Source organism: Vulpes vulpes, chromosome 3, assembly GCF_048418805.1.
Source record: "Vulpes vulpes isolate BD-2025 chromosome 3, VulVul3, whole genome shotgun sequence".
NCBI classification, from domain to species: domain Eukaryota; kingdom Metazoa; phylum Chordata; class Mammalia; order Carnivora; family Canidae; genus Vulpes; species Vulpes vulpes.
In genome coordinates, this window is record NC_132782.1 from 7,599,976 (window position 1) to 7,627,198 (window position 27,223).

Below are 27,223 nucleotides of genomic sequence, written 5' to 3' on the forward strand. Positions count from 1 at the left end.
TCTCTCTCTCTCTCTCTCTCTTCTTTCTCTCTTTCTTTTCTTTGTTTCCAGGATAAGAGTCTGGGAAGTAAATAACGATAACCATTTATCTCATAGGGGAAATGTCCTATATGGTAACTTGGATTTTCTTCCTTTTACCCAGAGATATACTCCCTATGATAGTAATTATCAATACTAAATTATGAGAGTAAACTGAGCACCAGTGATCTGCATTAGCTTTCCCTTACTACCAGTACTTTTGCTTTGGAAAAAAAAAAAAAGCGTCTATTAAAAATAGGTTGTGAAAAAACAGGGTCTTTCAAGTCATTTCAGTAAGGAAGTATTGGGAATTGAGCGAAGAAAAATAACATGAGTTCCCTTTTTTTTTAAGATTGATATTTATTTATTTATTTATTTATGAATGATAGAGAGAGAGACAGGCAGAGACACAGGCAGAGGGAGAAGCAGACTCTATGCCGGGAGCCCAATGCAGGACTCGATCCCGGGACCTCAGGATCGCACCCTGAGCCAAAGGCAGGCACCAAACCGCTGAGCCACCCAGGGATCCCCCATGAGTTCCATTTTGATGGTTACTTAAGTTTTAAAAATCTTTGAAATATTTTCAGAGTGAGGTTTAGAGAATTGTTCTTGGGAGCAGCAGAATAAACACAACCAGGTAATTTTGCTAGAGTGACTTGCCAGGACAGAAATCAGGGACTTTAGGTCTCTTCAAGAATATGTTATTATTTCAAGTTGCTTGAGTAAAATCAGCTGTTCTTATGGCATATTTAAATGCTTATCGTATTCATAGCCATTTGTTATGTGGCATTTACTATAATTTCATGTATTCTCTTTAAACTAGAAATGCCTTTGCTTTGATATTGATGGTTCGTGCTTGGCTTTTTAAAATCCTTATGTGGGGCACCTAGTGGCTCAGTTGGCTAAGCATCTGCCTTTGGCTCAAGTCATGATCCCAGAGTTCTGGGATCGGGCTCCCTGCTCAGTGGGGAGCCTGCTTCTCCCTCTGCCCCTCACTGCTCCGTGCTCTGTCTCTCAAATAAATAAATAAATCTTAAAAAATATAAAGATCCTTATCTCCTTTTTCATAAATGTTAAAATCTCACACATCCTAGGAGATTTAATATTTGTTCCTCCTTCCCATAGTCTTCTTACACCTCCTCATACTGAATATAAGTGTTTTCTTGTAGTTCCCCCATCCAAGAATATTCTGTAGAGCACTACTTTATATGATTTATGAAAACAGATTTTTAATGTTAAAGTACCATTTTAAACTGCATAAATCCAATCGCACCCCCATCTCCAGTTGTTTTTTTTTTTTTTTTTTTTTAAGATTTTATTTATTATTCATGAGAGACGAAGAGGGAGAAGCAGGCTCCTTCTGGGGAGCCAGACGTGGGATGCCCCAAGCCCGAAGGCAGAGGCTCAACCGTTGAGCCACCTAGGCGTCCCCCCATCTCCTGATTTTAACATGACCCTTACTCAGGAGAGGATACTTGGTTAGGAAGATGAGCAAGCTAACTCAGCAGTGCCATATTTCTGTTTACCTTGGAGTAGAACATCATGTGCTTTGCCCAGTTTCTCTTTTGGTGCTATACTGTTTGGTTGTGTACTTCAACTCATAGAATTTGATAAACAGTCTGAGAGAAAGAAGTACTGGACAAAAAAAAAAAAAAAAAGGAAGTAAGGCAAAGCTGAGACCACATGGGTGTGGTCTTTGTGAAATCTTTTAACTCTTAGGAGATAGCACAAAAAGTTTCACCAAGTTCTGACGTCCAGCAAAATGGAGAATCTGGTCTGGGGAGCTTTTGGGTTGATCATCGGAAGGTTGTCTTGCCTTGTTTATCCTGATACATTTAGCCAACCACCAGCTTTTGGAAAAAAATTAAAAATCTAAATTCTGACACTGCTGGATCAGTGGTATTTAAGTTTCTATGATGTCAGCTTCCTGACTGCAACACAGTAACAGTTGTAGGGCAGCATTCTGTGGGTATATGGGAAAGTGAGACCAGAAATGCAAACTGTCATTTTGGGGACTGGTTGCTTGCATTGTGGAACTCTCTTCTTAAAAGTGGGGAATGATTAGAACTAAATTATAGGAGTGATAGTTCTTTTCCATTTCCTTTCTTCAAGTAGGAAAAACACACATACTTTTGAGTTCTTTAAAAATTTACCCTGAGACAGAGGATGTCCATTTATTTAGATGTATTTACTATGTTATTGGCTTGTTCTTTTTGCTTCTGATGATTTTTGTGGGTGAAGAGTTGAACGCCGAACTAAAATACAATAAAGGGAGTATCATCCACTAACTTATTTGCCGCTACTTTTGCTAAGGCAGCAACTTTTCTGCAAGAGAATGTGAATGCCTATTAGTATTCATACCCCAAGGGGTTGGGAAAACTGGTGACTTTCTTTTCTAGGAAGGAGTGGAAGAGGTAGTTCCAGGTGATCCCCCCCCCCCCCCCCCCATCCTGAGACTTCTTTAGATTTGAAGTGGCCTCTTACCACAAGTGTAAGCAGGCAGAACTCTTAGCTGGACACGGAATAGTCTCAGCAGTGGGGGAAACCCAACAGAGGGGCCTTTCCCACCTCTCAAGTCACCTATCCTGTCTCTACTACCCCACAAAAAATAGACCTTACGAAAGCATTATAAATCATTGTGGGTGGAAGTGGCAGGAATCTGATATCTTTAAGTCTGTGATTCTCTTCAAACTTGAAATCCCAAAGTATATAACTAATCAAAGTTGGTTTGTTCTGTTTGAGCTGGTCAGTTGCTAGTGGAACACCCCCAGGCTCCATAGAGCTCTGGAAGCACCACTTACTTACTTTGATGATCATTTTATTTATTTAGGATTGGTTGACTATCACTTGACAGAATAATAATCACCAGACAGCAGGCTTAAGATATTTTGTCTATGAAATCAGAAAAAAAATCATTTAAGAAGAAGGTGGGTGGGAGGAATTAGAGTACCACTTCAGAAGATTCAACATCCAGGGCAGCCCCAGTGGCTCAGTGGTTTAGCACCGCTTTCGGCCTGGGGTGTGATCCTGGGGACCTGGGATCCGTCCCTTGTCGGGCTCCCTGCGTGGAGCCTGCTTCTCCCTCTGCCTCTCTCTCTGTGCCTCTCATGAATAAATAAATAAAATCTTTAAAAGAAAAAAAAAAAAAAGAAGAAGAAGATTCAACATCCAGATAGAGGAGTCTCACAAAGAATACGGAAGTAATGAAACTGCCCAAAAAAGTAATTGAAGAATATTTCCAAGAAGTGAATAATGAACTTCCAGGTGAGTTCAAGGTCAGGAATCAAAACGGCCCTGGACTTCAACAAAAACAAATGAAAGCTAGAAGAGAACATAGCAAAGCTGTGAGCTGAATCCTTACTTTGCATAGTGGAAAGACCAGTAAAACTGAAAAATCAATAATGGCAATATTAGCATGTTATTGAGAAATACCGAGGTAAATACCAGAAAGAACCAAAAGAGCTGAAAATTTTTGCCAAGGTGACGCAGGAAATGAGGGGAAAGAGGAGAGCAAGGGATTTACAGTTTTTCCTAAGCCTTGTGAAACTCCTTGACCCCTTAAGATATAGATATGTATAGCTTTGGTTAAAAATAAAATAAAAACTAAGAGTGAAAAGAGGCAGAGATTGGACTTTTATATCAGAAATACCTGGATTTATCAAGGTCTTCCATTGTCTAATTCTTTCACTTTAGTCCACTTATATAATCTTTTGAAGCTTGTTTTCTTTATGTAGAAAGGAAAGGTAATCTATGCTCCTGCAGAAGAAAAATTAAAATGTGGTAATTTATATAAAGCACCTGACAAGTAATATTACCTCAGTAGGTATCGGTCCCTCCCCCATCCCTGATGTTTCCCGTGAGGAAATACCTCCCTGGATTGAGTTCTGTGCCCTTTCTCAACTATCTATCAACATTTCTTTGCTTTGGCACTTATTTGCATAGTGCTACACAGAGAACAGTGCTTTCCCAGATGTGACTTGACCCCCTGTGGCAGTGACTAAATTTGTCTCACATCTGCTCTTCCCTCTTTTACCCTTTACCCTCCCCCCCAAAATTATCCAAGAAGTCTTAGAGTTTACCAGTCTGTTTTTTAAAACCACCCTGGGTGATTCTATAGTATCATGTTGTACGGTATATTCTACATATTAAACATCCTAAACTGGGACAGATGAGGAAATTGAGGTCCACAGAAAGGTTAAATGACTTGTTCACTCTCCCCTATCAACAAGGATGTATTCTGTACTCCTAAATCTGATTTTATCTTTGGTTGACTAAGCCTTTTTATTTTGATTTGTGATGTTCATATTGTCTTAATAAGTTAATATATTTTACACAAGATGTGGTCTTGGTTAAAAATTAAGTTTGGGATTTTTATTTTACAGCATCTTTTTCTTTATTCCAGATACAAAAAGAAGTAAAAGAGAAAAAAAAGTAAAAAATTTTAATAAGCTCTTGCTTCCCCACAGGAGGATAGCACAGCAAATGTTAAGTTTTACTAGGTCTGAATATTCACATTTGAGAAAAACTGGCTTTGAAAAGAGTGGAAACTGGGCAATTTGGGCATAGATGGAGGTTTGAGAGGTTGGTTTGTCAGCATACCCAGGGATTTGGGGGTCCTGTCTTCAGGGGTATTCAACAGCTAGAATAAGTGTGTTGTAGGGTATTATACACTGGCTTTATACTTTTATCATACTAAACATTTAAAGTCACACCCTAAACATCTTGGGAATGACTGGAAATAGAGATCTGGAAATCTCTGAAACCTTATTTATTTATTCATTGGAGTTCTCACAATTACTTCTAATAAAACAAGTTGTGACTTGCAAACATTTGCCCAACAGCTTCGAAGTGTCCTCAGGGAAATTAAAAGCAGGGGTATGAAGAGCTGGGGAGTCCTGTGTCAGTGGTTAAAAGCACAGAGTGCAGCTTTATAATTATGTAAGCCTTTGCCTGTTCCCATTTATCATTGGTAATATTCTTGAGACTAAATGACCATTCAGCAATTTAAACTATGATTTAAGAGAAAATTGGCCATTTGGTGAAAAGGTCCCCTCTCTGTTTCCTGAAGTTTTATATCTTCATAGAAGAACTCTTTCCCTTCATAGTAGGTTTTTTTGTTCTGATACAGTATATGACTCAAGAATTGCTGGAGGGGTCCCTAATCTGTTAATTCACGAGATTTTATTTATTTTTTTGAAGATTATTTATTTGAGAGAGACCCAGAACACAAGAGACCCCATGCATGCACGTGCACGCACAAGCAGGGTGGAGGGGCAGAGGGAAAGGGAGAAGTAGGCTCCCTACTGAGCAGGGAGCCTGATGCGGGGCTCAATTCTAGGACCCCAGGATCATGACCTGAACCAAAGACAGACGTTTAGCTAACTGAGCCACCCAGGTGCCCCAACTCATGAAATTTTAACTACTTCAAAAACAACTTTGCCTTTTATGAATGTTGTGCAGACTGTGACATCTGGTACATTATTGTGTTCTGATTGGGAGGGACTTTTTTAAGATTACTGAAAATATTTTTTTTCAGGCTCTTCTGTTTAAGACCGGAAGACAGGTATAAACTATCCTACTCTTGTGAAAGATCATTAGTAATGCTACTTTCTTGTCATAAATTTGGCAGAGTAGAAGGAAGGAGATTTCAAAAAGATCACACATTCAGACACTCTACCAGAGAGTTATTTTTCCTGTTATTTAACAGCATATAAGGATTAACAGAACAGAGCATTAGATAACATTCCTGCCTTTTGCCTAATAATCTCTTTGCCTAAGGTAACAGACTTCTGCTAAAATGCCTCGCTGTTTTATGCATTCGCTAGTTTATTATTTACCTTCTGACATTGTCCATATAATGAGTGGCCCTATCCTCTTTTTTGCCTTATATTTGGGAGGAAAAGAGGGTACATCTTGTGACAGAAGTGATGCAGTAATGAGTATTGCTTCTTTCTCCACTATTTTCTTTGCAAAAATGTGTGGTTTGTTTGTTTGTTTTTAGTAAAAAAAAGATTTGGGCTTGGTTGACCGTCCGGGGACTTACCAGTATCAGAGGATATTCAAAACAGGACTTTAAGAATATAACCAGGAGAGAGGCCATACTTAATAATCATTTGATCCTGTAGATTTCATTATCGATCAGTTAGTACATTTTTCCTGCCTGTTGTTAATTATGTGTCTCCTGTAGTTCTATCCAGAATTGTACTCAATATCATTCTTCCCCATTTTTCTTCCTGTTTTTCTATCTGGCTACCCTCACTGTCTGCCGAGTATTTTGAAAAATATGGCTGGTGAACCATCTTCAACAAAGTCATCTGGATTATTTTGCTTATTAAAATACAGATTCCACAGACGCCTGGGTGGCTCAGCAGTTGAGCGTCTGCCTTTGGCTCAGGGAGTGATCCTGGGATCCAGTATCCAATCCCGTATCGGGCATCTTGCACAGAGCCTGTTCTCCCTCTGCCTGTGTCTCTGCCTCTCTCTCTGTCTCTCATGAATAAATAAATAAAATCTTTAAAAAATAAAATAAAAATAAAAAAAAACAAAAACAAAATAAAGTACAGGTTCCAGGACCCCATCCCAGGCCAGCTGATTCAGAATTACTGGTACCTAAATGCTGCCTTCCTGTCTAGATCCACTCAGCCAACAAATCCTGTTGATTCTGACTTTGAAATATCTCTTGAATCTATTCATCTTTCACTTTCTCTGCCCTTGTTCAAGCTCATCTTTTACCCAGAATACAATAGTTTCCTTTTTTTTTTTTTTAAGATTTTATTTATTTATTCATGAGAGACACAGAGAGAGGCAGAGATATAGGCGAAGGTTAGAAGCAGGACCCCGGGATCATGACCTGAGCCAAAGGCAGACGCCCAACCACTGAGCCACCCAGGAGTCCCAGCAATAGTTTCCAGTAGATACCCTCACTTTGTCTCCCTCATTAGTTTGTATTCCAAAATGGGTATCCAGTTTGCCTTTCTAAAATAGGTTTATCTCCTGCTTGAAAAGCCTTCAATACTACTTTTTTTCTAAAAGATTTATTTATTTATTTGTTTTAGAGACAAAAAGTATGTGTGCATGAGAGAAGAGAGGGGCAAATGGAGAGGAAGAATCCTGAAGCAGACTCTCTGCTGAGTACAGAGCCCTATGTAGGGCTCAATCCCAGAACCCTGAGATCATGACCTGAGCCAAAGTCAAGAGTCAGATGTTTAACCAGCTGAGCCACCCAGGCACCCCAGAAATCCTCCATTACTTCTTAATGTCTAGTTAAAGTCTAAATTTATTAGAGTAGCATTCAGAGTCTGCTGCATATAGTTTATGCACTTGGTACACTCTGTAAGTCTGGGGGGGGGGGTTCGATTTCAATTACGGTCTGCATGAATGGTACCCTTCTAGGCTTTTCGTAGTGTAGCACAATCATACATGGTGGCCCTGACTGTTCTGTCTTAACACCCTCATCTATCTATCCTCTCTGTACACATCTTAGACTTCCATAAATAAAGAATACTTCCAGTCCCTAAATGCACAATACTAGGTGACTTCTCAATGCCTCTGCTCTTTCAGAGGGAATAAATATTCTTTTCTCCCTCTCATTCTCTATTGAAATCCTCATATTTTTATATGCCTAGTTTAAGTGTCAGACCTTCTGTGAAACCTTTCACAATCCCTCTCATCTAATTGTTCTTCCTTTTGAACTGTTACCCTGTTTATACCTTTTACTTAACAGTTCTTTTTTCTTTTGAGGTAAAACTTATATGCAGTAAATCTTCAGTTTGGGCAAATTCCTACAAATGCTTCCCCCTGTGCTTCCCAGACCCTTATCAAAATATGATTAGACTTTTATACATTTATAATTGACCTGCTAGTATAATTAATCATTTTCATGCTTGTCTGCCTTACTAAATTATAGGCTCTAATTAGAGAAAAGGCAAAGACTATGACTTTGTCTCTTTCCCATGGAAAAAAGGAGCACATACCATGCATTCAGCACTGAAACAGTGTTGACTTTTGTACAAGTTAGTAAACAACTCAGCCTGTCTCTTAAGAGAGTGGCTTAAATAAGACAGAAATTTATTTCTTTCACATATTACAATTTAAAGTATAAATATCCAGGGCTGACCTGGCACCCCCCAGTGTCAAGGAGCTAGACGCCTTCATTCTTGTTCCTGCATCCCTGAAGTGTTGTCCTCACCATAGTGTTCTAGGTGACTCACCACAACATCACATCCACCTGGGGAAGGGAAAAAAATAAAGAGCTCCTCTTCAAAGTTTCACTTACTTGCTAGAGAGAGAGAGAAAGAGAAAGAAAAGAAGGAACAGAACATAGTCATGTGACCATACCAGTTAAAAGTCAGGAATACTAGAGAGAAGAGAATAGATATTGAGGAACAGATAGCATATAAACTTCATACATGGTTTCATTTAATCTTCATAACACTGCAAACTATATATCATGAGAAAACTAATATTCAGAGAAGCTAAGCAAATGGCTAGAAAATTGCAGATCTGATATCTAAATCCAAAGCCTTTTTTCTATCTAGTGAAGTGTTAGGAGGACATGCAGAAATATTATTAAATTGTCATCCTCACAGTGTTATTTCACGTATTTTTATGTCACATATTTTCATACCCTCTCTTTAATTCCAGGACCCTTTACTCTGTGCTTTGCACCATCTTGAAATTAAGTGCCATATCAGCTGGTTTGTAACCAAGGCCTAGTACAATACAAAACAAAATGACTACTTCTTTTAAATCTGTGGTATCCTATGAGGAAAAGTATATCACCATATTTCCCAAGCAATAGTATCTATACTCTCTATTTCTTTACAAATGCTATATAATCATAAAGTTGAAGGAGATTATATCATTTAGCCACTTCATTTTAAAATAAAGGAAAATTGAGGTCCATCCATCTTTTTTAAAAGGATAAATTCAGACTTCTCCTTTATTTCATTCCCATTGCTACTTCTTTTCAAGCATTATGGGAAGAGCACTAGCCTAATCAATCATTTCTGTTAGTAACCATCATTGTTATACTGGAGAATTGTCTCAGATTTGCAGATTGTATGATCCGAGAAATCAAGGGACACCTAGGTGGTTCAGTTGGTTAAGTGTCGGACTCTTGATTACCGTTCAGGTCATGATCTCAGGATCCTGAGATCAGGCCCCATGTGGGGCTTCTCACTCTTCAGGGAGTCTGCTTGAGATTCTCTCACTCTGCCTCCCCTTTCCCCCTGCATGTGCATGCTCTCTCTCTCAAATCTTAAAAAGAAGAAAAATCAAGCTGAACAATGCATAAAGAAATGCTTATTAAACTCACTTTTTTTTAAATGAATAATGGATATTATCTAACATGAAAAACATCTTTATAGTCCTTGAGAACCCATTCTAGAAAGGATGACTATTTGATAATCAAATAAAAGGAATGGGTGAAGTCACTGCTATCCATAATTCGAAGCCCAGTGCAACTGTTACGTACCTTTCAAAGCCTTTCCTAAGCCGCAAAAAAAGATGGGACCACTTTCCTCTCCTGTTTCTAGAGCCTTTGGATACCTCAGGGTTACATGTATATATACACTTTAAGTTACAGCTAACAGAGCCTTTGTGAGGATAGGTTTCTTGTCTGTCTTGTTCTCACTATGTCACTGGTGCTCAGTACAGGCTTTGTTCCTACTTGGCAGTGTTTGGCCCTAGCAGTTGGCAAACCTTTGTTGGAGCTGGGAAACTTTACCAAGGGAAGATAAAATTATCTCCTTTGTGTAGGCTGCCTCTCCTACCCTAGAACAGTTTCATTAGTGAACGAAGGGATTAATGAAAGAGGAAGCAGCCTGCTGCCCAGGGAGTTTCTTGGTGCTTCCTACTGGGTGGGCATGCACTGGACCTGGGAGGCAGAACAGGAACTTGCTGTCCTTCATTTTCCTTCTCAAAGGAACCACCCAGGGGGAAAAAAGGAACTACCGCCACAGGGACAGATGTGGGTGGGTAGGGACTATCCTGATTTCAGGGGAATTGCCCTGGGTGGGTGGGGGTACTTTGCATTCTGCTTACCTAGGTACCTTCTGGGGCATCAGTGGCTTAATCTTTTCCTCATGAAGTGGAAGGAAATCAGCAAATCAGACCCAGAAATAAAGAAATTACCATGGAAAGCTTTCCTAAAAATACACTTAAATTGTGAAACCATAACTAGAAGAGTGCTTCCAAGGCAAAGGTTGCTTTAGTTTGGATCTCCTGGGTTTGGGCAATGAGATTTGGGTTTGAGCATGTTTACTATAAATAAAACCATTTCCCTGGAGCCTGGCAGGTTTTACAGCAGGCATACTAAAATGTAATTGAAATGTGACTGCGTCTTAAATTGTGAAATTAATTTTACACTTAACAAATGCTTTAAAAAAAAGGAGAGGAACAAGTGGCTTTAAAGTTCAGGGTGTTAATATTTGAAATCTGTCCAATTTAATTAGTTGAATCCCAGTGACTGTTTCCTTTTTCTCTGGTCAGTGTCACTGATCTAACACCCAATTCTCTTTTTGGTTGTGAGATAGAAATTAAATGTATCATTTATTTAGTTGTATTGACCTCAGTCGTATCTCTCCAGCGTACATTCTTATTTCAGGAAATAGGATGCATCCATGTGGAATTTACTCAGTAACTCTTCTTAGTGACATTTGTGTGATCTAATTCAAGGACCCGAAGTGAAGCCTCCGCATGATTTACTTGCATATGATGCAGCTATTTTTAGTACTACATTTACATTTTAAAAAACAAGAATGCACCTTCTTGATGGAACAGGCATCCATTTTTAGATTCACTGACTCAAGAACTGTAGAACAAAGAAGTTTCTTCGAAATCAAGTCCAAACATCTTTTTTGTATTGGAGAGAAAGAAATGGGTTCAGAAAGATTTACCGACCCTGAACCAAGGTCAGGATCATTCAGTGATAGAACAAAATAAAAAACTGGATGAGTTTCCAATTCAAGGTTCTTGTTTGTCTCAGATTTTAAAATATAGGTGTGTTTTATATTAACAGTTTGTCATGATATACAGCTTTTTAAGACATGATAGGTAACTGAGCCACATAGTTACTTAAACCTCTAATTTCTGCATTAACATTTTACACTATATTATAGTCCCAACAGCTGCTTTCCCCATTTATATACTTCTTTTTAATCTTAACTTTTATTTTTATGTGCTGCCTTAAATCCTTTGAATGATGTAGTGTCCAAATGAATCACTGGACAGTGATACTTTGAGTTAATGCTAGTTACTTATTTTTCTGTAGCGTCTATGGCACATCAGAGATCCGGCAATGTTAGGTATCCTAACAGTATTTCATCTTTTTTTTTTTTTTAATCTATCAGAGGTAGCAGTAGAAACAAACTTCTAAGTGGAATGCCTAAAAAAAATTACCATTCTTTGATTTCTTCAGAAAGCTGTAACACTCTAACCCCATAAAAAAACCTTGAAATTGTTTTTAGAAGCCTGAAAAGGACTTAGGAATGTGTTTAGTACTTAAAATGAAAGACTGGCTGATAGGATTGAAATATTACGTAGATATTTAAAGAACGTTGTAATTTATGGTCAACTGATTTCGATAAGAGTGCTAAGGCTATTCGGTGGAAAAAGAATAGCCTTTACTGCTAGGGCAGCAGGATAGCTGCATGCCACAGAAAGAGTTTGGACCCCTCCCTTATACTGTATGTAGATTAACTGAGTGTGGATCAAAGATCCAAATGTAAAAGCTAAAAGCATAAAATTCTTTAAAGGAAACCTAGATGAACATCTGCATGACCTTGTATTAGGCAGCAAGTTTTTAGATAGGACATTGAAAAAAGCAACAAAAGAAAAAAATAGATAAATCAGACATCAAAATTAAAAACTTTGTCAAAAGACACTATCAAGGAAACACAAAGACAATCTATAGAATGAGAGAAAAGTTTGCAAATTACATATATCTGATAAAGCTCTAGTTTCCAGAATATATAAAGAACTCTTACAACTCAACAATATGAAGACAACCCAGTTGAAAAGTGGACAAAGGATTTGACTAGATAGACATTTCTCTAAGAAAGATATACAAATGACCAATAGCACTGGAAAAATGCTCAACATCATTAGGGAAATACAGATTAAAACTGATGAGGTACTGCTTCACACCCACTAGGATGCATATAATTTAATGACAATAAATGTTAGTGAAGATGTAGAGAAATTGAGACTCTTACACATTACTAGTGGAAATATAAAATAGTACACATTCTTTGGAAGCAGCTTTGACAATTCCTTAAAAAGTTAAACAAGGGGCAGCCCGGCCGCCTTCAGTCCAGGGCCTGATTCTGAAGACCTCAGATCAAGTCCCACATCAGGCTCCCTGCATGGAGCCTGCGTCTCCCTCTGCCTGTGTCTCTGTCTCTGTCTCTCTGTCTCTCATGAATAAATAAATCTTTAAAAAAAAAAAAAAGAATTCAAATGTCCATTAACTGAGGAGGAATAGATAAGCAAAATGTGGCATATCCATACAATGGAATATTACTTAGACTTAAAAAGCAGTGAAGTACTATTACGTGCTACGACGTGGATAAACCTCAGAAATTTTATGCTATGTGAAAAAAGGCAGATACAAAGGCCATATATTGTATGGTTCCATTTATATGAAATGTCCAAAATAGTCCAAAATCTATAGTTAGATTAGTGATTGATGGGAGAGGGAAATGGGCCTAACTGCTAAAAAGTAGTTTCATTATGTAGTGATAAAAAAGTTCTGGAATTAGATCATGGTGATGATTGGACAAAAAGCCACAGAAATGTACACTTTAATATGGTGAATTTTACATGAATTATATTTTAATGTAAAATACTTAAAATTTTAAAAAAGCATTGTGTGCCCAAAATGACAGATGAAAGATTAGAGACTGAGATTATGAAGGGTTTCCAGTCATAAAGAAGTGAAATAATTTGGCACCCCCAAAGCCCCTTATGACTGATAGAGAATTTTATTCTGTGGCTTTCTAGAGATTAAGAGAAAAGTCCTGTGGTTTGGCTTTTACAGCTGGATCAGAAAAATCAGAGTCATTACATGACCCTCTGCCCAGAGGCAAGGAATGTGGTTAGAAATGTTATGCAAATTGAGATGATAAAACCAAATTATGTCCACTCAGTAAATCACCTGTAGTTCAGAAACAGCAGGGAGGTTGGAAAACTAATAGGGATTGTGGGTAGGACTGAAGGGATGTGTTTTTTCTTTTTTAATGTAGAATCCAACAGCAACTCTCCCTAGATTTTGTGCTAAAATAAGAGCATTTTCACACATTTTAATTGCTCTGCGATAACAACAGTGTGAACTCCATCCACAAACATTTATTATCTATTTAATTTTGCTCTAATTTCAGTATAGCAAGAATTCACCTTGTAAGTGGGAATAACTGTCCGTTTAGTAAAAAGAAATCCCTTCCCACGTTGCTAATCTTGTTGTGCATTTCTATAATAAAGTATTAATAACAAGTGGCCTTTTATATTTCTCCATTTTAAGGTTGCATTTTTAGATTACTGTTTTCAAAGTAGCATCTTTATGAACCGGAACCCCACTTGCTCCTTGAACATTAGTAAAGAATATTTAAAAATGAAGAAGTTAAGTTTTCTTAAGATTTCTAATCAGGATTTTAAATGAGACTTGTATGCCTTTCTAAACCTTTACAGTACTTGGTGCTATAATGTTCATGATAAACTGTATGGAACTGTCTTTAAGATGCATTTTAGAAATGAGCTTTATATCATTTAATGGCTACCTAAATTGTTCTGATTGTTTTCCAGACCTGTCATTTACTCCATCCTTTATAGTGATGCTACAGAACAGAGAGGAATGGATAAAAATATTGGTGAGCAACTCAATAAAGCTTATGAAGCATATCGGCAGGCATGTATGGATAGAGATTCTGCAGTGAAAGAACTACAGCAAAAGGTATATGGTTTTGGTTTTGAAAGTTGTTATTTATCTTGGTAAATGGAAATTTGAGAATCTTTTGCACCTGAAAAATGTTGTATTATTAGAAGCTTTCTTGAAGAAGTATAACTAAAACACAAGAAATCTATATTAATAGATGGAATTTAAGATTATTTGTTTTTTTTTTTAAACAAAACAAAACAAAAAAACATTGTGACCTGAGGTGACGAGTTCATAAAGAGCATTATCTTCCATAAGTAATTTTTAATTTTTGGTTTCAAAAAAGGGTATATTAGAAGGAAGGTATATTTCCTAGGCATAAATTTAGTTTAGTAGTTCCCAGGCAAATGTCTGTTGGTCCATGATTAGGTCTTTACTGGTCTGCAGCAAAATGAGAAAAATAAGAATGTAATGAACTTTTTATGATGCTAAATTTATCCAATTCAAAATTCTGTCCTTTATTCTCATACTATGTTTTAATACTGTCGGATTATAGAGCAGAGTTTTACTAACACATACTTTTGTGAAATGATAATGATAGACTATTTGTATGCTTGTTTCATATCTCTATTTAGTAGTGATAGTCTGTGTTCTCTATGTTTTCTAGAGGGACTCACAGGACTTAGCATACAGTAATGCTCACAGCTAAGATTTATTACAGTGACATGATAAAGATACACAGCCAAATCATTTAATGTAAAACATTAGACAGACTCTAGAGGGATCCACATGCAGGCCTCCTATACTCTTTCCCTCCTGCGGGGGCGGTATGCAGAGTGCACCCTGCCTTCAGCTTCAAAAACTCAATCAATGCATGTGCAGTCCTTCTACATATAGGGAACTTCATTGGAGACTCAAGAATTTAGGGTTTTTATTAACAGCTGGTCACATAGATAACCTATGTCAACCAAAATTTCAGACTCTTCGAAAGTAGGTCTTCACCATAAATCTCAAGATACAGTCTAATTAATTTGGCACAACAGTCAACTTTATCACTTAGGAAATGTTTTCACAAGTTAAGTTCCCAGATTGCCAGCCAACCTAGCAGTAGTTTGAACAGGCAGTTGAAAGTGGGAGATCTTACACTGGTTACCTAATTTAAGAAAAATAATTTTATTAGCTTTAAAATTCTGAAGTCTAAGAAATATGCTAGCCATGTAGTTCTTAGTTTCTTCCATAAATATAGGAACTACACAGTTCTCTTCATCCTACTTGACATATCTATAGAACTGGATGTTATACGTACATCCCTGCATTTCTCAAAAATCATTACAAAAGAATATTTCCAATTATATAGGTAGACTTATGAACTAGGTCTTCCTTAGGGATGCATAGGAGAAACAGGAGCATAACGATGACAGGGAGTTTTCTAAAATTATTGAAGTTTAGAATTTGGATTTATTTGCCTTTCCAGTTCAGGTATAAGACATAATCACTTTTTAAAAAACAAAAACAAAAAAATTCGGAAACAGAATTAGGGAAGAGGAGTACTGAGATATTCTTAGGTTGAGACAGAAGTTGAAATTTCTCTGCTTCATCTGCCTGCACTGGCCAGTGGTAAGCAACCAAAAACTTGAGATTTAACTTTTTAACAGCCATGCAAGAAGCCCTTGCTCACATCAGCAATTATGCAAAGAAGGGTAAAGGGAATTTTTTTTTAATATTTTTCAAGTACTCAAGAATAAAAGAGAACATGTATATTATATATTCTTTTATACAAAACTCAAAATATCCTGAATTATTTAAGAAAAATCAATGTATGTCTACTGTATACTGGGTTCTTGATGAGGTTCTGAAAATGCTAAAACAAAACATAGTTAATGCCCTTACGGAACTTTCCAATAAGAAGATAAAAAGTAAGCTCAATAGTTACTACCACAGTGTACTAAGCACTACAGGGAGATCTGTGGAGGATAACAAATAAGCACAAAAAGAAGCACCTAAATCAGTCTTGGAGGATCAGGTCGTTAGCCCACTCTCAAGCCCAATGCTTAAATTTAGAAGAATCTTGCTAGCAGGGGGAACAGTATATATAATACAACACAAGAGTGAGGGAATATATAGTACATTCCACATACAATAAGATGACTCTGTGGTTCTAGCAAGAACAGTAATCAGAGCAATACAGGAAAAGAAGCTGTGAAGGTAGATTGGGGCCCTGTCATGAGAAATATGACTATGTAGTTCATACTGTATTCTTAGTCAATCAGAATTTACAGAAGGATGATATATATATACTTTTAAAAAGTCTTTCTGAGGTTGGGATATAGAATAGAGGGCAATGTGGAATTCAGCTCAACACATATGGTTATGACAAACAATGTTCTAAGAGCCAGGAACATGAAAATAAGTGGTAATCATCAAGTGTACTTTATGAACTTTAATATATCTATATTAAGGTATAATTATAAATAAATATTATACTTATATATATGTGTATGTATATATATATATGTATGTATGTATATACACACACACACACAGTTGACCCTTGAACAGTACAGGGGCTAATAACCTGGTGCTGACCCTTCACGTAGTGAGAGATTTGCATGTAACTTTTCATTTTCCAAAAATGTAACTACTAATAGCCTACTGTTGACTGGAAGCTTTACAAATAACATAAGCAAGTAACACATATTTTGTATGTCATATGTATTATGTACTGTATTCTTATAAAGTAAGCTAGAGAAGAAATTTTATTAAAACTATAAGAAAAATTATAGTAATGTACTGTATTTATTGGAAAAATTTGCATATAAGTGGACTCATGTTCAGTATAATATAAATTATACTTCAGTATAAAAAAAAATGACAATCATTTCAAGCAGTCAACATGAGAACTTATGCATTTAGGGATGAATTAGGGAAGATACTTATTTAGGAAATTTATTTAGGAAATAGAATGGAAGGCAAGTGGAACCTGGATACAAGCCACTCTGAGTGTGATAACATAGACTCTGGGATGATACTGAGGTATCTAGAATAGAAGACTGGATTGATGGTGGTGCTGATGACTTAAAGGAACAGTAGAGAAGAAGATGCAGATTTATAGATGGGGGAAAATAAGATATGTAATTAGGTTTTAGTTACCAGGTTTAGTTACCTGTGGGACAACAGGTGAAATTGTCCAATGGACGGTTGCCTGTATGGATCTAGAAGCCTTTATTATAGTCTTGAATAAAATATCATTTCCAAGTTCAAGTGTATTTCAACAAGAATATTTGAACGATAAGAGGAAGGAAATAAGGCCAATCAGTTGGTCATTGGAGATTCAAAAAACTAGGCTAAAGAATTGACTATGAAACGAGGAGAAACACCTATTCCTCTGAGAACTGGAAGGAACAAGAAAAAAAATAGATATACACAAAGATAAGTTTGCAGATAGGAAATGGTAGTGGCAGGAAGGTAGAGTTCTCATGTATCTTTTATATGTGGAATCTAAAGTCAAACCTATTAAAAACAGTAAAATGGTGGTTACCAGGGGTTAGGAGTTGGGGATAAGAGTTATTGCTGTTTAAGGATGTAAACTCATTGAGAGTAGTGAATAAGCCATAGAGATCTAATGTACAGTATAATGAATATGGACAATAATAATGAATTATAATTATATAATGTGATAAATATTGCTACAAAGGCAATCATATTACAATATATAAATGTATGAAAGTAGCACACTGTACACTTTGAACTTACACAATGTTACATGTCCAATTTATTCAATAAAAAATAGAAAGTTATAATGTAAAAGGCTTTTTTTTTTTTTTTTTCATTGAAATACAAGGTGAGGTCATCTGAGTGAAGTGATTTTAGGATATTCTGAGAGTGGTAGTAAAGAATTGAAATAGCTTTGGTTAAGAAATAAGAAGAAAAATATTGAATCCAGCATTTACCATGAATTTGTGGTAGTATCAATCCATGTTTGTTGTTCTTTTTTTTTTTCCCAGCAGATTTCTTGGTATAGAAGTGAAATGAGCAAATAGCCAAATCCAGGATTAGGAGATTGCAGAGTTAAAAATAGAAGAATGGTTAGGTGGTTAGAAAGTGGGTACAAAAGCAATTGAAGTTGTGTGCTTTGAGATACAAGCTAACATCAGAAAAAAGTTAATCTGGGAATCTAATAGACTAAGAACAAAAAGAAGGTTTATGTCTGAAGTCTCCATAAAGTGAGAGAACAGATACAGGAGTAAAAGAATGTGAGAGGTTTATTAGTAGTAAACTATTACTAATGAGTTTTTGAATTGATGTTTAAGATCTCTGTCTTCATAATGTGTCAATGGGTAGCCAGAATGGGATTGAGAAATTAAACTCAGATTAGGTGTCACCACCTAAAATGGTGACAAGATTAGGAGCATCTGGAGACTGTGTGAAAGGAAGAGCCAAAATTCTTGAATATGAGAGAAGGACTAGTGTGTTGTAAGATTAAACAGTTTCCAGGAGAGACTGGTATAATTGAATGCCTTGTGGATGGCCTTTTGCTTAAATTTAAAGAGCTAATGGTTCAGAAGTAGCAATGATGTGGTGAGATAGTATTTATCTTCTTGTTCTCCCACTTCTTATTCCTTCCATTGCCCAACCCTGTGGTTTGATGTAGACAGCTTCATATGAGGGGACTAGAGGCATCTGTATCCTCAGAAGACAACATAATAATTCCCATTTTATTTTTTTTTAAGATTTTATTTATTTATTCACAAGAGACACAGAGAAAAAGGCAGAGACATAGGCAGAGGGAGAAGCAGGCTCTGTGCAGGGAGCCCAACGTGGGACTCAATCCTGGGACTCCAGGATCATGCCCCAGGCCGAAGGCAGGTGCCAAACCACTGAGCCCCCAGGGATCCCAATAATTCCCATTTTAAAGCAAGATACCAGCCTTTCTGAAATTCAAGTTTATTGGCCTTTACAAATTCTCTGTAGCATGATGAAATAGGAGTTCTGACATAGTTTTATACTTTGCTCTCATTCATTATGTTTTTTTATATTAACCTTTTTCTTAAATATTATAGCAAGAAGACTTGTATGTTTCTTTTGATACCTTTTGGGATTTTATTTTATGGAAAATTTATTTTTTTTTAATTATAGAATCAGATATGCCAAGTCTAAATCACTGGTTTGTTCCTATCTAACTACTCTCAGAAATGAAATTGAACTTTGAAGTAAAACAAGCTAAATATTCTTCATTGAGAATCTTTAGTAATAGGATAGATATGTAAGTTCTCAAACTTAACAGTATGAAAATTAGAGCAAAGGCTCTGAATGGTAATTTTGGTAAAGGAAATTATTATTTGATTGATTTGGATATTTTGAGTTCACATGTAAGATTAATCAGGGGATGATGATCGGGCAATTGAAATGGAATCTTTAAGGTACGGTACCAGTTGGAAATACCAATTTGAGAATCCTCTTCATAGAGATATTTGGAGTGATAGGAGAAGAAAGTACCAACAAGAAAGAGAATAGAGCAAGAGAAGAAGAGAAGCAAGAGGACAACTTTGGAGAAGTTGCCTGTCATTCTGATGGCAAAAAGGCCCTAAGAGCTGTGCTGTCAGTTGAGCCTACCTGTCCTTCCTAACACCCTTAAAGAATTGGTCTAGTGAGTGACATCAGCAAGGTGGCAAACTAGGAAGTGGCAGACCCTTGTTCAGATTGATTGAAATAATTTTATAGGAGCTCTGGAAATCAGTGATAATTCAGCAACCAGGCAGACATCTAGTCGAGAAAAAGCCATATTCAAAACTATAGGAAATTACATGGCATTTCTCCTTGCCCTTGACCCACTCCCTGCCCAATGTGCTGTGGTGCAGTTGGGATGAACTAGCCCAAATTCCTGGTTCTCTCCCTCCGGAAGAAAGTAGCAGGGTGGAACTTGTTTGAAATATCCTGACCTTTCTGTGGTCTATCCAAGGGAAGTTCGATTTGCCAACATACAGTGTAACACCCAGTGCTCATGGGATGATATTTTTAAGGGCTCTAAGAAAAAAACCTGTTAACCAGAAATTTTATATGTCTGGTAAAACTGTCCTTAAATGAGGAAGAAATTAAGGTTTTCCCAAACAAAAGTGGAAGGAGTTCATTACCACTAGACCTGGATAGTAACTTGGAGCCATATGAAAATATAAAGTTTTTTGTAAAGGTAAATATATAGATAAATGTAAAAATTGGTATTATTATAATTTTGGTTTGTAACTCCACTTTATTTTCTACAGGATTTAAAAGACAAATGTATAGGAAAATTACTTTAAATCTATAATGGGGGCACCTGGGTGGCTTGATCAGTTAAGAGTTCACCTTTGGCTCAAGTCATGATCCCAGAGTCCCTGGATTGAGCCCCTCATGGAGGGGGAGGTGTCCCTGCTCAGCAGGGAGTCTGTTTCTCCTTCTATCCCTAGCCCCATTTGTGTGAGTTTGCTTGTGCTCTCTGTTTCTCAAATAAATAAATCTTTATAATAATGAGTACACAATATATAAAGGTACAATTTGTGACATCAGTAACAAAGTAGAGAGGCAGAGCTACAAAATTGGAGAGTTTTATATACAATTGAAGTTAGTTTGGTATCCATTTAAGGTATTGTCATAACTTCAGGATGTTGTATGTAGTCTCAGTGGTAACCTCAAAGAAAATATCTACAAAGTATGCACAAAAGGAAAGGAGAAGAGAATCAAAATGGGTCACTACAAAAAATCAACTAAACACAGAGGGAAGGCAGCAATGGAGGAAATGAAGAATAAAAAGCTATTAAGATATACAGAAAACAAATAACAAAATGGCAAAAGTAAGTACTTCCATTGGTAATTACTTTAAGTGTAAATGAATCAAACCCTAATCAAAAGACATAGGTTAGCAGAATGGATAAAAAACAGAATTACACTACGTGTTGTCTACAAGCCTCACTTTAGATTTAAGCACATGCATAGGTTGAAAATAAAAGAGTGGGAAAAGATTCCATGAAATAGTAACCAAAAGAGAGCAAGGGTGTCTGTTGATAGCCAACAAAACAGACTTTGTATCAAAGATTTTTACAGAGATAAAGGACATTATATAATGAAAAAATTACCAGTATGCCAAGCAGATATAATAATTATAACATCAAAACTTCAAAATATATGATGCAAACATTGACAATATTAAAAGAAGAAAGACTTCAGTACCCTGGGGTACCTGGGTGGCTCAGTCAGTTGAGCATCCAACTCTCAGTCCCAGCTCAGGTCTTGATCTCATGGATATAAGTTCAAGCCCTGCATTGAGCTCCACGCTGGGAATAGAGCCTACTTTAAAAAAAAAAAAAAAAAGACTCCATACTTTCAACATTTTCAGTAAGAGATAGAACAACCAGATTAGATGATCAGTAAGGAAAACGAGGTCTTGAACAACATCGTAGGATCAGTTGGAACTAACATCCCACTCAACAACAGCAGAATTCACATTTTTCTCAAGTTCATATGGAACAGTTTCCAGGCTAGCCCATATGTTAGGCCATTAAAAATGACTTAATAATTTTTAAAAGATTGGAATCATACAAAATACCTTTTCTAATTACAATAAAATGAAACTAGAAATCAACAACAGAAGGAAAACTAGGAAATTAAAAATATGTAGAAATTAAATAGCACAGTCTTAAACAGCTAGTGGGTCAAAGAAGAAATCACAAGGGTAATTGGAAAATGTCTTCAGACAAATGAAAATGAAAACACAGCATACCAAAACTTATGGGATGCAGTGAAAACAATGCCAAGAGGGAGATCTTTAACTGTAAATACTTAACCTAAAAAGAAGAAAGATCTCAAATCAGTAACCTAACTTTACACCTTAGGAAACTAGATAAGAGAGCACAAACTAAACCTAAAGCTAGCAGAAAGAAGGAAATGGTAGAGATTAACAAGAGTTTAAAAAGTTCCCAACAAAGAATGCCTAGTACCTAGTGGCTTCATGGTGAATTCTGCCAAATATTCAAAGGGGAATTAACACCAGTTCTTCTTATACTCTTCCAAAAATTGAACAGGGTGGAACATTTCTTAATGTACTCTTATGAGGCCAGCATTACCCTCATACCAAAGCCATACAAAGACATTGCGAGAAAACTGCAGACTAATACTTCTATCGATGCAAAAATCCTCAAAAAAATACTAGGAAACCAAATCAACAGCATATTAAAAGGATTATTGAGTAAGGTTTGTTCCTGCAATGCAAAAATGATTCAACGTACAAAATAAGTCAACGTAGTACACTACTTGAACAGAATGAAGATGGGGAAAACCACGCGATCATTTCAATTGATGCAGAAGAAGCAGCTGACAAAATTCAACATCCTTTTAAAACTTTTAAAAACACTCAACAGGGCAGCCCGGGTGGCTCAGTGGTTTAGCGCCACCGTCAGCCCAGATTGTGATCCTGGAGACCTGGGATCGAGTCCCACGTCTGGCTCCCTGCATGGAGCCTGCTTCTCCCTCTGCCTGTGTCTCTCATGAATAAATAAATAAAATCTAAAAAATAAAACACTCAACAAACCAGGAATAGAAGGAAGTATTTCAACATAATAAACACCGTTTATGAAAACCCCACAACTAACATCATACTCTATAGTGAAAGACTGAAGGTTTTTAAGATCAGGAATAAGACAGGATGCCCACTTTTACCACTTTTAACATACTACTGGAATTCCTACCCAAAGCAATTAGGTAAAACAACAACAACAACAAAAAAAAAAACAACCAAAACAGTATCCAAATTGGAAAAGAAGTAAAATGATCTGTTTGCAGATAATTTAATTTTATATAGAAAACCCTAAGGATTCCTCCAAGAAACACTGTTAGAACTAATAAATTCAGCAAAGTTGTAGGATACAAAATCAACACAAAAATTAGTAGCATTTCTGTACATTAACATTAAAGAATCTGAAAAGGAAATTAAAATTCCATTTGCAATATCATCAAAATAAATAATGTACTAAGAAATAAACTTACCCAAGTAGGTGACAGATGTATATACTGAAAATTACAAAACATGGCTGAAAAAAATAAAGAAGACATCAACATATGGTAGAAAATTCCGTGTTCATGGATTGAATTTACATTTCACCATATACAAAAACTAACTTAAACCAGAACCTAAATGCAAGAGCTAATACTATAAAACACTTAGAAGAAATCATAGGGAGAAAGTTTCTTGACATTGGATTTGGCAGTGATTTCTTGAATAAGACACCAAAAGATCAGGCAACAAAAAAAATTAGGCAATTTGGACTTCAACAAAATTAAAACTTGTTTATCAAAGGATAGTACTAGCAGTAAAAAGGCAACCCAAGGAATGTGAGAAAGTATTTGCAAAGTATACATCTGATAAGGGATTGACATCTAGAATATATAAAGAAACTGCAGCTCAACAACAGCAAAAAAAAAAAAAAAAAAAAACCTAAATAAAAAATGGGCAAAGGGTGCAAATAGACATTCTCCAAAAAGTTAGTTGTTGTTTTTTTTTTTTTTTTTTTTTTTATGATAGTCATACAGAGAGAGAGAGAGAGGCAGAGACACAGGCAGAGGGAGAAGCAGGCTCCATACACCGGGAGCCTGACGTGGGATTCGATCCCGGGTCTCCAGGATCGCGCCCTGGGCCAAAGGCAGGCGCCAAACCGCTGCGCCACCCAGGGATCCCCAAAAAGTTACACAAATGACCTGTAAGCACATAAAGTGATCCTCAGCATTATTAGCCATTAGGGAAATGCAAATCAAAACCACAATGAGATGCAAGTTCATACCCATTGCATTGGCAAAGATATGGAGAAGTTAGAATTCTTGTACATTGCTGATGGGAATGTAAAATGGTATAGCCACTGTGGGAAATGTATGGTATTTCCTCAAAAAAATAAACAGTATTACCATATGACTCAGCACTTCCACTTCTATGTATATGCCCCAATAATTGAAAGCAGGGACTTGAAGAAATCTTTGTATATCCATGTTTATAGCAGCCTTATTTATAATAGAAGACAAAAGCAACCCAGATGTCCATGGATGGATAAATAGTTAAAATGCAGTATATACATAGAGTGGAATTTAAATTCTGACACATAAAAAATAAATAAATTCTGACACAGTACAGCACAGCTGAGCCTTGAAGATATTGTACTAAGTGAAATAAGCCAGTCACAAAAAGACACGTATGATTCTACTTATGTGAGGTACTTAGAGTAGTCAGATCATAGAGACAAGTAGTAGGGTGGTTCCTAGAGGCTGAGGAAAGGGAATGGAGAGTTAGTGTTGCAAAAAGAAAAGAATCAGTATAACCTGGATTCTCTTACTAGCTGTGTTTCATTGCTGTTCATCTGTTTATACAAACTCACCAGCCTTTTACCACTTAGTTGTCCATACTCCAAGCCAGTTCTTTTTTTTTTTTTTTTTTTAAGATTTTATTTATTTATTCATGAGAGACGCACAAAGAGAGGCAGAGACATAGGCAGAGGGAGAAGCAGGTTCCTCACCAGGAGCCTAATGCAGGGCTCGATCCCGGGACCACAGGATCACAACCTGAGCTAAAGGCAGGCTCTCAACCACTGAGCCACCCAGGTACCCAAAGCCAGTTCTTCTCTTAGTCTTTATGTAAAAAAGTACAATTTGAGACTCAATTTAAGACTCCTCTTTAGGGCACCTGGGTAACTCAATCAGTTAAGCATCTGCCTTTGGCTGAGGTCATGATCCTCGAGTCCTGGGATCGAGTACCACGTCGGGCTCCCTGCTCAGTGGGAAGTCCACTTCTTCGCCTTCTCCCTCTACCCCACCCCCTGCTTGTGCTCGTGGGGGCACGTGTGTGCGCTCTCTCTCTTGCTCTCAAATAAATAACATCTTTAAAAAAAAAAGACTCCTCTCTAGGAAGTCATTGAGCTACATCCATTTAAGAGCATCCTGTCAAGCAAAGGTATCCAAGTGTATTAGAAATTAATGAGGGGAAAAAGTCAAATAAAGGTAGGTAAGTGATTTTTTTTTTAAAGTATTTTGGCTGAAATTACAAAAGCAGCGCATGCTTATTGAAAAAATGCAGTAATTCAAGATATACAGAATATAAAGTGATGGTCTTCTCCCTTACTCCACAGGGGTAAGCATTGCTAGTACTTTGATACATATTCTTCCAGAACATGTGAATCATATTTTTTGAAAAATAGAATGGTGCTAATCTGAAAAAGGTTAAGATTTTCAAAAATGTCTTTAACTTTGGGGTGTGGGTGCTGCTGTCAATTAAGCATTGGTCTCTTGGTTTTGGCTTCGGTCATGATCTCAGGGTCATGAGATCACGCCCCACTTCTGGCTCCACACTCAGCCAGGGAATCTGCTTCAGACTTTTCCTCCCCCTCGGTCCCTCCCCTGCTGCGTGTGCACATGCATGCACACATTCTCTCTCTCTCTAATAAATATATTCTTTTAAATGTCTTTATCTTCACCATCATCATCACTAAGATTTATCAAAGCTTATGTTTACCAAGTGCTTTATACAGTCATTTGATTTAATCATTATACAAATCTTGTGAGGAAGTATTATTTTCTTTTTTCAGATGAAGAAAAGGAAGTATAGAGAGGTGAAATAACTTGCCCACAACCACGTATCTAATAAATACTAAAGCTAATGGAACTGTAATTTGACACAAAATCTACCTGACAGTAAATATTATGTCTATAACTTTCTAAATCTAAAATCATCAGTAGTCTTTCAGATTCATACATAATAGAGCTACCTCATTCCATTTAATGGCTGACTATATCTCTCGCACTGCCTCTTCCCTAAAACATTTTTTTTTAACATTCCAGATAGCATCTGATTTTTCTCATTTCTTGTTGAGTCCCTCTTCCTTAATCTGTTTGTGGGTTTATTCTCTACTACCAGGACAGTATTATTAGTTTTTCAAGATTTTCTTCACTTCTTTTTTTCTCCTATAATTTCAGATAACTATGACAATGACTCCTAAACTTATCCCCCTACTCCATATCTGCCCTCTGAGCTCTATACCCAAATGTATCTCATTGCTACTTGGAAGATATATTAAACTAGATGCCCAGACCACTGATTTTTTTCTCTGTATCATTTCAAAAGAGTGAGATGTAGAAACTGCTCTGCAGAATTATAATGCCTTTATTTATCCTAATTTGCCTTACTTAAATTTCAAAGAGTGATTCCTCATTCTATGAACTAGTGTCCTACTGTTGACCATCAAGTATATTTATTTAACTCTGGCCCTAAAATAGTTTTACCATTGTTATACCGAGGTACTCTTGCCACCATGCCATTAAATCCTATTAGAATCTCTCGTTTTTAGAACACAACTATTTTTAGCTTTTCCTTCCAGTATAGTCTTTATTCTAGACTATACTAAAATGTCACATAACCCCAAATAATGCTGAACCGAGTTGCATCCTCTTCCTCATTCAATCCTTAAATTTATTACATCATAAAACAGAAAGAAAAATTAATATTCATTGAATGAATGTATTTTACAAGTATCACATAGTTTATATGTAAATCCTCCTAGCCTGGCAAAGTAGACATAGGTAGCCCATTTTCAAATGAGAAAACTGAGACTCAGAAATAAGTTTTTTCAGCCAAAGTGGCAGAATGTATATTGAAACTAGGGTTACCTGAATCCAGACTTGTTTTACTAACCTGGCTAAATCACAGCCCATTGTAGGTATTAAAACTGTTCTTCCCATTACTATGAATAACCTAATTTGAGCTCCTCTTTTCTTGGATGAATCCTTACTTTTGTGATTTATACATGTCTTATGAAAAGAGGCCGGAGTATAATGCTAGTTACTAATATTTCTTTCATTCATACTACAATTTATGATATGCCAGTTAATAAATGCTAGGGATTCAAAGATAAATAAAACATAGAGCATGCATTTTAAAGGGCTCATGATCCGATGATCGCTTGTTCTGTTTGTTGCCTGTGTAAGCATGCATATGTACCCATACTAAGAGGCCTTCTGGTTTTTCCAAAGTAGAGGGATGTTTTAAACACAGTAGCCCCTGACATGGACAGCTTTTTGATACACTTACAGAATAAAAGAAGAAACTCTTATATAGAACAGTGGTAGAGTTGGCTTGGTCCTTGAATTAGTCACTGTACAGGATAAACTATTGTTAACAAGAGACCAAGAAGTACTGTGCTTAAATAAGACGTTTATAAATAAATAGAAGTTTATCCTCTCATGCAGCAGTCCAGAGATGCGTAGCCAGGGATAGTAAGGCAGTTCTACCATCCTTAAAATATGGTTTCCCTGTCTGGAATCACAGTGGCT

General features: G+C 36.6%; 1 protein-coding gene across 16 annotated transcripts in view; it reads left to right on the plus strand.

Annotated features, from left to right (window-relative positions):
- TANK (TRAF family member associated NFKB activator) overlaps positions 1-27,223 on the plus strand; it is a 94,104-nt gene that overhangs the window by 22,745 nt on the left and 44,136 nt on the right. For 12 of the 16 annotated variants that reach the window (XR_012000298.1, XR_012000297.1, XM_072751719.1 and 9 more), the window contains one exon: positions 13,819-13,966. Coding sequence is in view for 14 of the 16 variants with exons in the window: in XM_025994169.2 (XP_025849954.2) it covers positions 13,819-13,966 (148 nt within the window). In the remaining 2 variants the exon portion in view is untranslated. Of the gene's footprint in view, positions 1-6,983; positions 10,932-13,818; positions 13,967-27,223 lie in introns of those variants that run through there. The other 4 variants (XM_025994172.2, XM_072751716.1, XM_072751715.1 and 1 more) reach the window with 2 other exon arrangements.